General features: G+C 46.7%; 1 protein-coding gene across 1 annotated transcript; it reads right to left on the reverse strand.

Annotated features, from left to right (window-relative positions):
- Window positions 1-387: 387 nt before the first annotated feature.
- Window positions 388-900, reverse strand: LOC130873340 (40S ribosomal protein S13). The gene has a single exon (XM_057768131.1). It carries the CDS (start codon window positions 878-880, stop codon window positions 425-427), a length of 456 nt encoding a protein of 151 aa, XP_057624114.1. The 5' UTR covers window positions 881-900; the 3' UTR covers window positions 388-424.
- Window positions 901-17,130: the final 16,230 nt, after the last annotated feature.

A 17,130-nucleotide genomic window follows, 5' to 3' on the forward strand; every position in this document is an offset into this window, starting at 1 on the left:
CATGAGTTACCATTTATGGAGAGGCTAGCCAGAATGAGAAACCCCTGGTACATATTAGATAGGAAAGAAAGGCAGGCTATTCTTGATAACATGAAGTCAGTCATTCAATATTGGAACAAACCCTGGGGGTGGAATCCTGAAGAATGGTTTTTGGGTTACCTTGGTTACCTTGAGGGCAGATATGATTTAGGGCCATGAGGAAGCACAGTTGAAGAATGGTGTTTGGGGCACCTTGGTTACCTTGAGGGCAGATGTGATTTAGGGCCATGAGAAAGCACAGGTAGTTAGCGGCGTGAGACGAATTTCAAAGAAAAGCTCTGCCCACCTGGCCCTGACCACAAGACTTGCTGAGAATAATTAATTGTTTGTAATCATTTTTTTTTTATATTCAAAGTGATTTTATTGCTCGTGTATACAAGGGAATTTATGCCACTAAAGCAGAGGCTGTGGATGACTCATATTTCCAGTTGGGTGGGAGGACCCTCTTGGTCTTATAGTAACGAGCCAGCCGGTGAATTCTGCTCTCTATCAGAATCAGGCGGAATTTAGCATCCTTATCCTTTCTGTTCCTCTCAAGATGCTTTCGGACAGCGACTGCCTTCTTAATCAAATGGTAGAGATCCTCAGGGAGATCAGGGGCAAGGCCTTTGGATTTAAGGATTCTCAAGATTTTATTACCAGTCACAAAACGGACCTGGGCCACACCGTGAGAGTCCCTCAGGATCACACCTATCTGGGAGGGAGTGAGGCCTTTCTTGGCCAGTTTGTAAATCTGTTCCTTCACGTCGTCAGACGTCAGCTTCAGCCACGTGGGGACGCTGCGGCGGTAGGGCAGCGCCGACTGGGACAGGCCCTTCCCGGGAGCGTGCATGCGACCCATGATGGCGGAGGTCTGGCAGCAAAGAGTGTAATCATTTTTCTATGGAAACTTTTATGTCTGCCAACTTCCTTCTGTAATCTTTTAAAAGTGATGCTTGAATTTTAGTAAAGTTGCAGCAGATTCAAATCTCATTAGAGTTGTGTCTGTCTGTCATTCGCCGAATCCTGGGTTCTCCTAAGCCTTCACCCCTGTTCTCCCTCGGTCTTCGATCTCCAAGAGAGTCAGTCCGCGGCATAAATGCACTTGCGTTTCCTACAGCCATTACATTCATGGACCTTGCAAATTTAGGAATTCTTACAAATTCTGTTTCTATGATTCCTATTAAATATAAATATCAAAGCTAGATGGTGCACACCTGTGACCCCAGTGTACAGTAGGGTCAGGAATTTAAGGCCAGACTCAGCTGTATCGTGAGTTTGAAGACAACCTGACTCACATGAGACTCCATCTCATCACCCCAACCCACTATGCGTGAGTCTGTGTGTGTGTGTGTGTCTGTGTGTATAGAGACTAAAATAGTGTGGCATATTCATAATTATCTATGTTGCAATGATCTGGAAATTATCAATTTACTTGTAATAGAAAAACTTTGATAAGGCATAGTGAGAACCGAGTATTATGCTTAGGTTTTTACTGCTTAGTTTTATTCCTTTTTACATTTATTTAATTTGTGTGTGGGATGCCTGTGACAAAGCTTATGCGTGGAAGTCAGAGGATAATTGGTTTCTCTTCCTACCACATGGGTCCTAGGGATTGAGCTCAGGCTGCCAGGTTTGGTGGTAAGAGCCTTTCCCACTGAGTTGCTTTACTGGCTATCTACTTATTTTTCTAGAAGGGTTTCACTATGCAGTCTGGGTTGTCCTGTAGCATGCTATGAAGACCAGACTGACCTCAGACTCACAGATACCTGCCTGCCTCTGCCTCGTGAATACTTCCAACTAACCATGTTTTAATTGGAAATAAAACCCATGGACTGACTGTTTCTGGCTCTGCCCACTTTGAGTTGTATTCATCTTCTGGAACTACCCACAGACTTCTGATGTTGGCCAGGACTGGGCAGGTTCATAAGGGGATGCTGCTGTGGGCTTGTTCTTATGACTCAGCCCAGTGGGTGGATGGAGGGCTCGATGAGGCTATTACCATGACAGTAGGCCAAATGACAATCGAACTATAACGTGGCTGAATTAGGTAAATACGTCTTGCCAAACCTCAGTGAAATGTATCTTCAGGAATTTAACATCCCTTTAGTCAGGTCCTAAAGTTCCTGAAGCCACTCATTCAATGATACTATATTCCATATGGAACTGAGTGATGGTGCAGAGTGGGGGGAGAGGGGAAAAGTGGGGGCAGACAGAGACAGAGGGAGGGTGTGTAGTTAAAATAGGTGCCTTTTCAAGTGTTACAGAGGCATACAGCCAGAGGCCCCCAATCTATGGAAGGTGCTCCCAGGAATGCGTTTCTAGTTTCAAGGAAGCAGAAGCCCCACCCAAGGGAGAGGGGAGGAGTACCTGGGATGATGTGCACCACAGTGGAGTTGAGTTGTAAAACAGGCGGCCAATGCTAAGCGGCCCTCTGAATTCTGTATCTACTCCTCCCAGAGAGTGCCCAGAATACAATCCTACATAGCGGCTGCTGCAGTGATGAGCTCCTTAGATTATATGGTGCTCGGATGAGACAAGCATGCTCACAACCCAGCATCCTGATCCTCTCCGGGCACAGCTGAGCTTCCCAGGGAAGGAGCCAGTATTGAGGATACTGGGCTTTTTCTTTTGGGCCAACAGCCAGCTCCCAAATCATGATACAGAGGCTTAATATTAGTTCTGAATGCTCAGCCTTATCATATGCTTGTTTCTTGCTACCTGTTATAATTTTAATGTGTTTCTCTTTATCTACATTTTGCCTCGGGGCTTTTTACCTTTTCTTTCGGTATATCTTACTTTCCTGCTATCTCTATGCATCTCCCTCATTCTCTCCTCTCTTCTCTCGTTCTTTCCTCATTCCTGGATCTCTCCTCCTATCTATTCTCTCTGCCCAGCAGCCCCACCTATCCCTCGCCTGCCTCGCTATTGACCATTCAGCTCTTTATTAGTCAGGTCCCTTAGGCAGGTAAAGGAAACAGAGGCAACACCTCTTTACATAATTAAACACACATCCTTACATCATTAAACAAATGCAGCATAAACAAACATAACACATCTGTGCATAGTCAATATTCCACAACAATTGAAACTGCTCAGCCTACCCACCTGAATATTAGGTGAGAGCAATACCCCCCCCCTTGTGTGTGTGCGTGTGTGTGTGTGCATGTTTGTGTGCATGTATGGAATCCAGAAGACAACACTGGATGTCATTCCTTAGGTGTTTTTCTTGCCTTGCCTTGATCTTTCTTTCCTTTATTCCTCCTTCCTTCACCCTCCTTCCTTCTTTCTTTCCTTCCCTCTTTCTCCTCCTCCATTAGCTAGGGTCTCTCACTGATCTGGAACTCTTCAGGTGGGTTAGGCTGTATGACAGTGAGCCCTAGGGATCTGCTTGCCTTTGCCTCTTCAGCACTGGTATTGCATGTGGGCACCACCATGCCTGGTTTTTATTTAGTTTTGCCTGGATTCTGGGGGCGGAACGCAAGTCTTTGCGCTTGCAAAGCAAGTGCTTTACTGACTGAGCTATCTTCTTTAAAGCCTTGGGTCTCTTTTTAAAAAAATATATTTATTTTATTTAATTTTATGTGTGCCTGAGTGTATATCTCTGCACCCCTTATATATACGGAGCCTGTTATCAGAAGAGCTGTCATATCCCCTGGAGCTGGAGATATAGATGCCTGTGAGACACCATATGGATGCTGGGAACTGAACCCTGGTCCTTTGCAAGAGTGGGAAGTAATCTTAAGCACTGAGCCACTCCAGTTCCCCCACCCCTACCCCCATCCCCTTGTATCTCCTTAAAAATTTACAGTGTGGTGGTGCACACCTTTAATCCCAGCACTTGGGAGGCAGAGACAGGCAGATGTCTGTGAGTTCAGGTCAGCCTGGTCTACAAAGGGAGTTCTAGGTCAGGCTCCAAAGCTACAGAGAAACCCTGTCTCGAAAAACAAAACAAAACACAAAAACAAACAAACAAACCCCTAAGGTCTTTTGGAATTAAGCCTCATCTTAAAACAAGCACAGGAGATGCTGCTGGTGCTGGGAGAACAGATCCTAGTCATCATATCGGGAACGGATTTGATGGGCATGAGACAGGATGACTCAGCAGCTGCTGACATGAATGTTCCAGTTAGGTTCTTGCACTTAGCTGCATCTGCAACTTCCTGGCTGTGTGAACTCCTTCACCCTATGTCTCAGTTTCTTCATTTATGAACCCATGCTCGGGAGGATACCCTTTGTAGGGTGCTAGACAGATGAATGTAATTAGTGTATGTCCCTTACTTGACTCAGTGCGTGTAGGAAGGCACACGGTGCAGCTGACAGAGGTTACTGTTGCCATGGTAGCTGTCACATATGTGGATACCGAAGCTAGGTGTGTGGCACTCTGAATAAGAGCTCTGCTCCCTGCACTCCTTTGGGGATTTTTTTTTTATTTATTTTTTATTGAAAAAAAAATTTTCCGCCTCCTCCCCGCCTCCCATTTCCCTCCCCCTCCTCCCTCCCCTCTCCTCCTCCCCCCACTCCTCTTCTCCTCCCTCTCCAGTCCCAGGAGCAGTCAGGGTTCCCTGCCCTGTGGAAAGTCCAAGGTCCTCCCCCCTCCATCCAGATCTAGGAAGGTGAACATCCAAACTGTCTAGGCTCCCACAAAGCCAAAACCTGAAGTAGGATCAAAACCCCGTGCCATTGTCCTTGGCCTCTTGTCAGCTCTCATTGTCCGCCATGTCCAGAGAGTCCGGTTTTATCCCATGCTTTTTCAGTCACAGTCCAGCTGGCCTTGGTGAGCTCACCTTTGGGGATTTTTGAAACACTGTAGCTCACACTATTCTGGGATTCACTATGTTTCAAACTCATACATTCCTCCTACCTCAGCCTCCTCCCAAGTCCTGGGCTTACACATGGGTTGGAAAGAGAACCTTGAGGACCAACTTCTTTAAGGTTGCATTCACACCTGGAAGTGTGAACTATCAGACTGGAAGCTGTCTGTCTTCCTCTTATTCTTCTTTGTTCCTAGGCTCAAAACTGTGCTTGGTTATAGTCCTGAACAAACAGAAGATCAGTGAACTAACCTGGGCAAGAATGTGTGGATCGCCCTGTTACCCCACCACTGCCCTCAGGAGCTGTGTGAACTTTGCAACCCTAAAAAAGTGAACATAGCTTCCATTTTTAAAGAGGATAGGGGCTGGGGCTGGAGAGATGGCTCTGTGTTGAGTATTTCCTGTTCCCTCTAGAGGACTGAGTTCCATTCCCAACACCCATACTGGACAGTTTGCAACTACCTATTACTCCAGCTCAAGGGGACCTGATACCCTGGCTTCTTTAGACTTCATGGGCATGTGTACACACACACACACACACACACACACACACCACGCAATCTGGAATTTAGTCAGTAGAGACACTGGATTTGCTCTCTGTATTCCTTTCCCTCCAGGAAAGAAAAGAAGGGTAATAGAGCCCCTGGCATCCACAACAAGGCCGTGGTGGTTCACTCTGCACTCTGACCTGTTGGATTGGTTGGTGGCAATTAGGCCAGTACTTAATCCAGTTGGGAGAAAGAGGAGAGGGCACATCAGTCTGAGTCGGGAAGCTTCTCTGAGTGAAGTGGCTGGGTCTGGTAAGCAGAAGAAGATTCTGTCAGGGAACAAATAGTTTTTCTTCATGTTGCGAGTGGGCAGTGTGGTTTGTGAAGAACAGGTCACAGTTTAGATGAGGGCCCCTTTGTGAGCCTGACACAGAGGGATTTGTGCATCTCAGGATGAGACAGGAGGAGTTCATGGTATTAACTTTGTAGGTAATTTGCCCCCAGGGAAACCATGTGGTACAATTTTAGTCTTAGGATGAGTAAGACAGGGTAAGGAAAATCTTCCCTGAGCCTTGAATGCATTGTCATGGGCTGGGGTCTGAGTAAAGTCATCCATGTGACTCAGGAGCTCAGCAGCAAGCAGGGAGTACCTTCTGTGGTCACTTCAGAGTGACCCAAAGCCCAGAGATGCACACTCCTCCCTGAATTGCACCATTTAAAAGGTCTGTAACAAGCCAGGGTCAGAGCAGGGAGTACAGAACTGGAGGCAGCTCCTCCACGCTTGTGCAACTGGTTCCCTCAGTCACCTGCCCGTGGGGGAGAGGGGACCAGGCCTGTTAGTTCTGGAGACCACAATGCCCGCCCTCGGATATGACCCACAGCCTTGTCAAGCCCCAGCCTGTCAACCTCACTTTTTCCTTTGCGTTTGGAAGGAAGATAGCTTCTGAGTGAGTGTGTGGGACTTCCAGAGATTTTCCTCGGTAGAGAGTATTACAGCCACAGGGCTTGGGTCTCATCCAGGTGTCACCATCCTGATGGACATGGCTCTGGAGAGGGTATGTGGCAAAGCTGGGTCACGTAGAAGATGGCCTTCCGAGGAGAACCCAGGTGTTGGTCCTCCAGTAGTTGTCCAGCGTTCTTTCCTGAAACAGCCTGGTCCTAAATCAGCTGTCACATCTAGCTGGCCGGCACCCCGTGTCCACCCCATTCTCTCCTTCCCTGCTGTCTCTACTGACAGCATTGCACATCCTGGCTTCTAAACCGAGCTCTATTTCAACCTTTCTCCCCAGACTGGCCAAAGACCCTCATTGCCTTAGTTACCTCTGTACGGAGGCTGGTGACAAGGTGACATCAGAGGGAGGAGGGCCATGGGAGAAGACAGAAGAGTGCGGTGGCGAGACTTCCTCCTGGGAACTGTAGGGGTGGGGCTGAGGGCAGTGGGGGTGGACACAAACAAGACTTCCTTCGCCTAGAATGGCCTCCTACCCCGCAGCTGCTTACTGAACCCCCGTCTGTGTCTTAGGATGGCTTGGATGTGCCTCTGTCCTGTCTCGTGTACATGGATTCTCTGTCCATCGGGGTGACAGCATGGTGGTCATCACCCTTATCTTTACAACCTTAACGATGCAGAGCAATGCGATCTTATGCTCCATCTAGGTCTTATCCCCCCACCGGGTCACATTTATTTATTTATTTTTTCTCAACGAAAACCACGAGTAGGTTTATCTCTGTTTTCTACCCTGCTTGTTTTAAAGCTTCCTGGATGTGTGACTTGCAGGCATGCTTGGTTATAATCGTCTATTTTAAACTTCTGGTTTCAGTGAGGAGAGATAGCTGAGCAGAGTTTGTGTGCAGGGATAACAGCTAGACTAGCAGGCGCTAACAGGGGTTCAGCACTTTGTTGTTGTTGTTGTTTATTTGTATTTGGACCTAATCTGACTCAAAGTGTTTTTATTTTGAAAATGAACCATATTTTTTCTTCTGTTTTTCTTTTCAGACAAGCTCTCACTATCAAACCTTGGCTGGTCTGGAACTCAATGTTGATCAAGCTGACTTCAAACTCACAGAGATCTGCCTGCCTCTGCCTCCCAAGTGCTGGAATTGAAGGCGTGACTTCCCCCACCCAACACCCCACATAAAAATTTTTTTTTTTTTTTTGGTTTTTCGAGACAGGGTTTCTCTGTGGCTTTGGAGCCTGTCCTGGAACTGAACTAGCTCTGTAGACCAGGCTGGTCTCGAACTCACAGAGATTCGCCTGCCTCTGCCTCCCGAGTGCTGGGATTAAAGGCGTGCGCCACCATCGCCCGGCCATAAAAATTTTTTTGAGGCAGAATCTCACCTTGAAGTCTCATGCAATCTTGGCTGTCTGGGAGCTCGATCAGGCTGGCCTCAAACTCAGAGAACTTCTGCCTCTGCTTTCTCTGCTGGTACTAAAAGTATGTGCCACTACACAAGGCCTCCTCACAAATCTTATTTCTTAATTCAATATCATAACTAATCTAGAGAAAGTTAGCTTGTCGAAGGGAGCACACAGGGCAAATGTGGACACTGCCACTTAACAGGAGGGACTTGATCACCAGCGGATGTTGAATCTGTGTCCCTTGGATGCTGAGGGATGTCTGACATTGTGGGAAGGAAGCCAGCAGTCAGTCATGGGTGTTTTGTGCACATTTACCAGGGGCAAGGTCTGGCAGGAATAAGTATATAGACACACAAAGTCTTCTCCTCAGATGTCAGTTTGTCTTCTTCGACTGCAGTCTGTAGTTCTGGGAGAGTTGGCTCCTCTGTCCATGGCTTTTGTCATTGTTCACCTTTCCGTTTGAACAGGGAAAACATCCAACTGTCAGTCACAGGTTTTCTATAAAAGTCCTCATTTGAAATGCTTTTGTTTGGGGGAGCACCTGAATAATTTTGGGGTCACACAGTGACTTTCAGTCTGTTGTTCTCCACAGACTTCTGATGGCTAAGAGGTTTTATCTGAACCACAGAGGCCTGTATCAGGATGGGGGCTCCTCAGTCATATCAGATTTAGTATCATTTTTTCCTCCCCCATAAGGTAAATAATCATCTCTTTAGGCCAAGGCAGTTTCTTTATTCATTAACCAATGAAAGCAACACATAAACAGAAGGACCTCCCATACCACCAATAAGAGGCATCTCCTGAATGGTTTTTTCTTGCCTACTTGAGATCTTCATCACAGGTAGAGCTGGATGAGTTGGTAACACGCAGAGGAGACAACGATGGCAGAGACAGCACGCAGCAGAGATTGCATTAGAGGCATCAAGGTTCTGCAGAATTCCAGAAGTGACTGGAGGCAGAAACAGGGAGGCTGCTGAGATAAGGGAGAGCAGCCCAAGAAAGCAAGAGGAGATGGGGAACTATGACCAAGGAATGTGGGAGGTTGTGAGGAGCCAAAGACTGGTGCGGGGAGCTGAGGAAGCCCTAAGTGAATGTGTGTTACTGACATAGGCACAACCATGCCAAGGACCCTAGCCTCAGACCAATCAGAAAATGACAAAGCCTCCTCAGAGACCCCTGTGTAGATAGATGTTGATAGTGTGAGCAAAATAATGTCCATCGTAATTTTCTCTTCCCAGATATGGTCTAACAATGGCTCCCCTACAGGGACTGCTTCTACCTAGATTAGCTAAACCCATATCCTTGATCCAGATATATGCCCTAACCCCTACTACCTGTTTATCTGTATTTAATAACCCCACTCCTTTTTCACTGTATGCAGTTACTCTGCCTTTCTCTTCAGCTGTATATAATAAACAGGCCGAGTTTCCCGCATCCCACTCGAGCCCAGCTGCTTCTATGCATGTGCCTGTCTTGTCTTTGTTCCCTTGCTACCTCTTAAGAGCCGAGAGTCCTGGTACCCAAGAGCCAGGCCCTGTTAACGCTGTGGCTGCTGCTAGGGTCTCCACACCCAGTCTTATGAGAACCATCACGCTGGCCACTGCCTGACACCAACAAGGCCAGCACCTGTCACAAGTCCTGAATAATTAGTGGCTGTGAGACCCGGGGAGAGCACCAGCAACTGTGACCCAGAGCTGAAATCACCTGTGGGTCCTCAAGAAAGCTATTGTCACCCAGACGGAGCAAAAGAATCACAACCCCTGTGACCTGGAAAAAGAATTCAGGCCCCGGAGACTGACTGGTCTGAGGCTGAACTCCTGTCACGTATATGGCCACTGAGCAGGATTTTCTGTCCACTGGTCTCTCGCTCCTTGTTATTCAGAAAGTCAGCTTCGTCTTTCTTCTGAGTGTTCTGGCTAGTATAAAAGTTCTGTCACCGAAAGTGAATCCTGACAGAAAAAGTGACATCCAGAAACTATGAACGTGCCATGTCTAATCCCCCAGAGACTGCATGGCTCTGCTCCAAGGCCTGACCGGGAGCCAGACCCTGCACTCCAGGGGGTGAATTAGGGAGGCTCTACTGCAGAGTCCAGCTCATGCCTTGGGGTCTTGGGTATCCACTGCCAAGCAAACCCAGTCTGAGCAGAGGCTGCTAAGCTGCAGTGGGAAGCCAGGCCATAGCTGTAAAGCCAAAAGAAGGTTCTGAAAGTCAGGCTGCCATCTTAAAAAGTGAGACTTCAAGATGACACCCCAAGATCATTCTGGGTGTTTCAAAGATGGCTGGTTTCCCTGTCTCTTCTGTTTTCTCTTCCTATCCTCTTCTCCCATTCTTCTCCAGCCTTCTTTCCTGTGTCATGTCTGAGCATGTAAGTTCAGCAACCCCTTGGTGGATCTAGACCAAATGGAGTTTGAGGTCAATATCACAGCCACATCTGAGGGCTTGGAAGGCCATGGGGGCAGCTGGCTTTCTTCCTCAGGTTAGACACAGGTCTGCCCCTCTAAGGCAGCAGCCACTGTTAAAAGGCTTACTCTGCAGCTGAAGAGATCAGGCCACACCCCCAGCAGCTCTCTCTGGGGCAGTTAGGAAGCAGTCTGTGCTTAGTTTTTGTTATCTGACTCTTCCGTGATCTTTGCTATCCAGGCTGTATTGAACTAAATCACATGACATGAAACTTGTAGTCTCTGCTCCTCCAGACCCCATAAAGGTCTAATATTGACTTTGTTCCTGGGATTTTATTCTCATGTTTTCTCTGAAGAGGCTCCTCTGGCTTCACCCTTAAAGACTACTGTTCTTTCTTCCTCTCTCTTTTGTTCTCACGCCTAATAAACCTCTAGGTTTTAAAAGTATGTCTCTCCTTCCTTCAAGTCAGATGTGACTTGTGCATGTGTAACATTTTTCATCGAATTTTCTCCCTCCCACCTTGAGGTCCTATTATGGTGTTGAAATCCTTTCTCCTAACAAACCTTATTTTTAAAGAGAAAGTGTCAGCCTTCCTGGATTGAGGGATGCTTCTTTTCTGTGTTACTGTAACACTACCCAGCCTACACCATTTACCCGCTGACCGCAGTGAGCCAAACGAAGTAGGCATGCGATTGCCCACAGTGACTGGCCCTTTGCTGTCTTTCCCAAACCTGAGTTTTCTTTCTCCATCCCTCTTCAGCTCACTGTTCCTTCCTTTATTTTTCTTTTGATTTTTGTGGTTTGGGCTTTCTATTCTATCACTCAGAGGGCAGCACAGGACTTCCTTTAGCCCCCGGGGTATTTTGCTCTGTTTGGTGGTGGTTTTGTTTTCCAGTGTAGGAAGCATGCACTTTTCTTTCCGTGTGCACGCGTGGGAAGCAGCGCCACCTGTTTTGATCCACTCCTGGGGAAGCACCCTGTCTGCTCCTCTGCACACCTCAGATGCCTCAGGAAGAACTTGTGAGTCCAGTGGGGCACCCAGCAGGTAGGGCAGCTACCAGGTGGCAATTTAAGAGAGACTTGTGAGGAGTGCATTGAGAAAGCTGTTTACAGGGTGTGGGCTGGGTGTAAGGAAATAGCCAGGAGGCCTGTTGCACCAGGGCCCATACCATCTGGTTTGAAACTTTTCAATTGAGATCCCTTTTTATCAGGATCCTATTAAACATTAAATCGTTACATACTAATGAGATGGATGTGTTTGTTTATCTCATGGAATACAACCCAAAGGTTACATTAATTTCTTACTTATGTGTTGAGGAATAAAGGCAGGAAAATATGAATTCTCTGTTTTCCAAAATTAAATCATTTTACAAGATAGCCTGCTTATTGCAAAGTGTGCACTTTGGGTATCCATAACCGAGGCGGCAATGAAGTTTTGAGAGTTAATATTGGTGGGTGCCACCAAACATATATGCTTTTTAATTAATTTCTGTCCATTTTATGTTCAGAAATCTTTCGGTGTTGCCAACCCCCGACACTCCCTCCATCCCCAATCACTGTTACTTTACCCTATGTGTGGGTCACAACCTGCAGCTTAAAAAGTTTCGATCTAGGCTGTGTGACTTGCCTATGGCCACACAGTGAAAGTCAGAACTCTTTTTAAGTCCCAACTTCTAGCTACATTCATGGCAAGCCCTTTTTTTTTTTTTTTTTTTTTTGATTTGGACTTTTGAGACAGGGTGTCTCTGTAGCTTTGTACCCCATCCTGGAACTAGCTCTGTAGACCAGGCTGACTTCACACTCACGGAGATCCACCTGCCTCCCGAGTGCTGGGATTAAAGGCGTGTGCCACCACCGCCAGGCCATGACAGGCTTTTTTTAAAGCAAAAGTTTGGAGTCTGTTTAAATAGGATAATGGGAAACTAAGTGATAAAGCATTTACTCAAAGGAAGTTGTGCTCTTCTTGATTCAATATTTATGAAAGGAAAATGCTTTGGCTGATACATGCAAACAAAAGGTGACCTCTAGTTAGAGTATCATCACAATGGCTTTAAGTCACACATGTACTAAAGCTAACAGACAAAAATTTCCCAGTACCCAAAGAAAAACTGAATGGAAATAGCATGTGTATGCTGCTGACCACCTTTGAATGGCTGAAATGTGGGTATTTTTTACTTCTTATAACATCCCTAAAATTTAATGCTTTCCTAACAATAACAGCATTTTCCCCAACAAACAATGACAATTCACAGTTTGAAAAAAAAAATCACTGTGAGGGCTAGAAAGATGACTCAGTAGTTAAGAGGATGCTTTTCCAGAGGATCTGTGTTCAATTCAACCACATGGCAGCTCACAGTTGTCTGTAACTCCATTCCCCAGGGATCAGACACCCTCATATAGACATACATGCAGGCAAAACTCCAATGTACATAAGATTAAAATAAATAGAACATTTTTTTTAAAGACACTATGTCGCTATGAGCTCTTTCTTCACATTCAGGCCCATTATTTCTCTTAGGAATCTGCCCCAAGAAAGTCATTCTATTCTCAGAAAAAAATCCACAGGCAGGAAGATATTTCCTGCAGGGAAAAATGAAACCACTTCTGTGTTTAACAGTACAGTGATTCAACAGTCAAGAGATGTAGCTCAACTTGTCTGATGCAGGAAGCCCTGGTTCCCTTTCTGATGCCATTTAAACTGGGCATGGTGAATGCACCTGCAATCCCAGCACTTAAGAGGTGGAGACAGGAGGTTCAGAAGTTCAGGGTTACCCTTTGCTACATAGTAAGTTTGTAGACCAACATGGGGCACGTGTCTCAATAAGAGTAAACAAAAAGTTTTTCCAATAAGTCAGTGTTACCTTGTAGTCATTCAGAAAGACAGCTTCCACAAAATGTGATAAATGGAAAACTCACTTTCCACAGCTGGCTATATAGCACGATTAAAACTGGGTTTCAAACCTGTGATAGAAGCGGGCGGTGGTGGCATGCTCCTTTAATCCTAGCGCTTGGGAGGCAGAGGCAGGTGGATCTCTGTGAGTCTGAGGCCAGCCTGGTCCACATTGTGAGTTCCAGGACAGCCAGAATTGTTATACAGAGAAACCTTGTCTCGAAAAACCAAAAAATAACAAACAAACAAATAAAAACCTTGCAGGGGGTGATGAACATAATAATTATCATTGTCAGGATGGTATTGTAAGTTTTTTCTTGATTTTTAAAACAGCACAGGCTCAGTGTAATTCTTACATGTCTGGTTCTGTTTTGCTTCATTTTGTTTCGAAAGAGTATTATTTTGTAGCCCATACTTGCCTCTAACTCCTGATCCTCATGCCTCAGCCTCCCTAGAACTGGGATGACAGTATTCCATATTTATTTAGTTTTTAGGTTCTTAAGACAATGCATTGATGCTGGCTGGCCTGGTGCTCATCATATAGCTCAAGCCGTTCAGGTGAACTCGTAGCAATCCTTCTGCCTTGGTCTTGCGCTCATGATTGCTTTTTGAGGAAGTTGTTTCTAAGTCACGGTGGAGCAGGGAAGGTCGATGTTGGCAGCGAACAAGAAGGAAAGTTTGTGTTATTTCCTGTTTTCCTTGCTATGGCAGAAAACCTGACACACAGCTTAAGAAAGGAAGTGGTTACTTAGGCACCAGTTTGAGGGTGTGTGTCACTGTGACAGAAAAAGCATGGGGAAGGAGCTGAGGCAGCGGGTCACATTGTGTCTATGGTCAGGAAGCAGAGATGAAGAGTGGTGTTCGGCTTTCTTTCCCCTTCTCTTCAGTGTAAGACCTCAACCTGTGGTGTGGTACTGCCCACATTTAAGGTGAATTTTCCCATTTCAACCAAGCTCATCAGTATGATGCCTCTTAGAGATGCCCAGAGACCAAACCTGATCCAGATCATTTCTCATGGACCTATTCAAGCCTTGTTTCCTAGGTGAGTTTAGATCCTGTCAAATTGTTAGCATTAAGTATCAACTTGTGCTGGACTCAGGGTAGCTGTGATTACTATGGGGTAAAACTATCATAGACTGACCTGGTTGGTTCAGTACGGATGGATAAACAGGCAGGTAGGTAGATAAATAATAAGAAGATAGATAGGTAGTAGATAGATAAATGGTAGATGATAGATAGATGATGGATGGATTAGTAGGTATGTAAATAAAAGCACACATAGATACATAGATGAATGGACAGGTAGAAAAGGAAGTAGATAAATTATAGATGATGTATTATGCATATCTAGGCTAGTAGATGGGTAGATACGTAGATGATAAATCACTACCCATTATTCTCAGGCCATTTGCTAAGTGCTTGACACATTATTTAATTTGATCCTCACCATAACCTCCTGAGGAGTCTATGGCTCCGTTTTACATATAAGAGCACCAGGGAAAGTTGATTAACTTGACCGTGTTCACAAACTTGTTCAGTAGCAGAGTTGGGGCTGTCTTGGGGGCTGCAGACCCCTGGCACCTTGACTTTGCCTGCCTCAGACCCTTTGCCTCCTGGAGTGAACTGAGCAAAACAACTTGTTTACCTGTGCCTGCAGCTGCTCTGAGCACGAGACCCTGATGGCAGGGGCGTGGGTTCTGATGAGTCTGCAGCTGAGAGATCCCGAGAGCTGGGGCGTGGCCAGAGCCCTATAGAAGCTGCCCCATCACAGTAAAGTTGGCATTCTTGCATCAAGGATGACCAGTGTCCCTGTCTGTCTATGTGCACGTGTTTTTAAGTCTCCAGCCTAGTTTCTGGCTTGTGTACAGCCATAGTGCAGGCGTTACTGGGTTGGACCCAGGACCCAGGGCTTGAGATCCTGGCTCCCGGCTGGCAGCACCTGTTGCGCTGCCGGCCACGTATGCAATGGTTTAGGGACTATTACACAACGAAGGAAGGAGAGGGCATGGAAGGTCATTAGAACAGCCCCAGCAAAGAGGATAGTAGTGCAGACAGCTACTGCGTCCAGGGTGGGAGGGCAGTCTGAGGGAGGTCAGGGCGCGTGGCGGCGCCTGTTAGAAGTGTATGAATTGGAACCTGTGTGGTTTCCTTTGGATGTGGCTGCGCCTCTAGGGCTGAAAGCAGTTCCGGTCTCCTCTACCAACTCTGTCGGTCACTTCTAATCAGGTGTGACCAACTGCCCTGTCTGGGGCTGCCTCTCGTTTGGAATGAATGGGGTCACAGTTGTAATGGGAAACGTATGTCTGTGTTTCCGGGTTAAAGGTGGAAGCAAGAAGACACTCCTAGCTAACAGAGTAGCCAGGGTCTGTTCTGTCCAACCTGTGGCTTGGAAGCAAACCCAGCTCCATCGCCATCTCCATCTTTTGCAGTAGCACTTGGCTATTTTCTCAATTCCGATAGTGTGCCCATGTTTCCCACGTATGGACTGCGACGAGAACACTCGCATAGTTGGAAGCTCTGCTCACTGTTGTCTTCTCGGCTTCTCTGGGCATCTTAGTTCCTGTTTCTCGGGGATGCTTCAACACCTGTGGTAGCAGTCTCTCAGACTCTTACATCTGGGGGAAGGGAGTTTGGCAGCTGTGTGGTTCGAAGGCATATAGTCCCTTACATTCCTCTGGAGGCTTCTTTAGACTAGACCCATATCGCCTTTGCTGAGAGTCTCCTTACACTCAACTCAGCAGATCTCCAGATTTTCACAGTGTCTGTGAGGTGAAGAAGTTGTCAGAGATGTTTCTTCTGATGCCGGAACACAGGTGTCCTGTGGCAGCTATTGTGGGCATCTGCCATTTCTAGAGTGACCTTGTCGGGATTGGTGTGAGTGGGCCCCTCACAGGCTCACCTGGCAGGGCCCAAACCCTGCTCTTAATCCACTCTTAGACCTTGGAGAGGGCAGGGGCTCCTTGGGTTCCAGGACTCACCTGTTACTGGAGTGTTTAGGGTCAAAGTCTGGAGTCTTGTAGTCCCAATAAGCCAGGCTCAGCCATTTGTCACCAACATGCTAATTAAAGAGACAAGTAAGTAATAGTGAGAAACAGAGATTTACAGTGTGGCCACATGGGGAGGAGGAGAGAATTAGAAGCTAGTGAACACACTCTTCCCCCAAACCAAGTCCATCTTCATAGTCCTAACATGAAGTCGGTTTAAATAGAGGGCCAGATACCATATATAGCTAAACAGTTCTGGTTAAGATGTGGTCCCTACTCATCACTGTCTGACCAGTTGTCAAAACTATATGAAATCTCTTCCTGAGAGGAAGTTCCTCCTTCCTCTAGCATGAGATTCCTGGGGGCAATTTTAATTCCTAGGGGTGCATTATCTCATTAGCCTGATAGTGTAAGTGTTTTTAACACATCTTTTGGTTCTTTACAATCTGGTGGTTTTCCTGAGCTTCCTGGTTGGCTCTGTCTGTTCTTGAAGTCAAAACTGCCACACAGCAGACAGGAGAAGCCACAAACAATCAGTAGTATGTCTCAAACTGTGCATGTCCATCTGAGGCTCATTTTTATTTGAGTATCTGGGCTGCACATTTGTTGAATCTAGTGACCCTGGATGGGTCAGAGTCACACTTTAGGGCCTTGCTCACTCTCTGCTCGGTCTGCCAACACCCATGCATTTTTCCTGATCATGTCTGTTCTCTCCCTGGCATGCTGGTTTTTGGGGAGTTGGTCTAACATGAGGAGGAGTCAGAAGCAGGGTGTGGGCATGCCTGACTTGCAAATACTGAGTGTCCTGGAGCTGGCAAGGTCCTGGAAGTGGCCTCTTTGGCTGCTGGAACTCACATCAGGAAGGGAAGGAGAAGACATTATCTGTGGGCTCTAACTAGGAATGTCCCCTCCCCTCCCAAGTGTGGGGACAATCTGAACCAGTTCTCTCTTTCCAGGGCATGCAGCGGTCCATGGGGTCACAAAGGAAAGCCAGCCCCTGATCCCTCCTTCCAGAGACCCAGGTTCTGAGGGTGGCCGGTGAAGACACTGCTCCAAGTGTTTGCCTGAGGAATCATTCACCAGGCCAGAGAGCTCTTTTACTTTCTGTGCTTCTGTTGGGAGCAGGAGAGTGGTGGGCTTGGCAGCAGAGAGGCTAAGCAACCCTTGAAGGAGTGG

This window comes from Chionomys nivalis, chromosome 4 (genome assembly GCF_950005125.1).
Source record: "Chionomys nivalis chromosome 4, mChiNiv1.1, whole genome shotgun sequence".
NCBI classification, from domain to species: Eukaryota; Metazoa; Chordata; class Mammalia; order Rodentia; family Cricetidae; genus Chionomys; species Chionomys nivalis.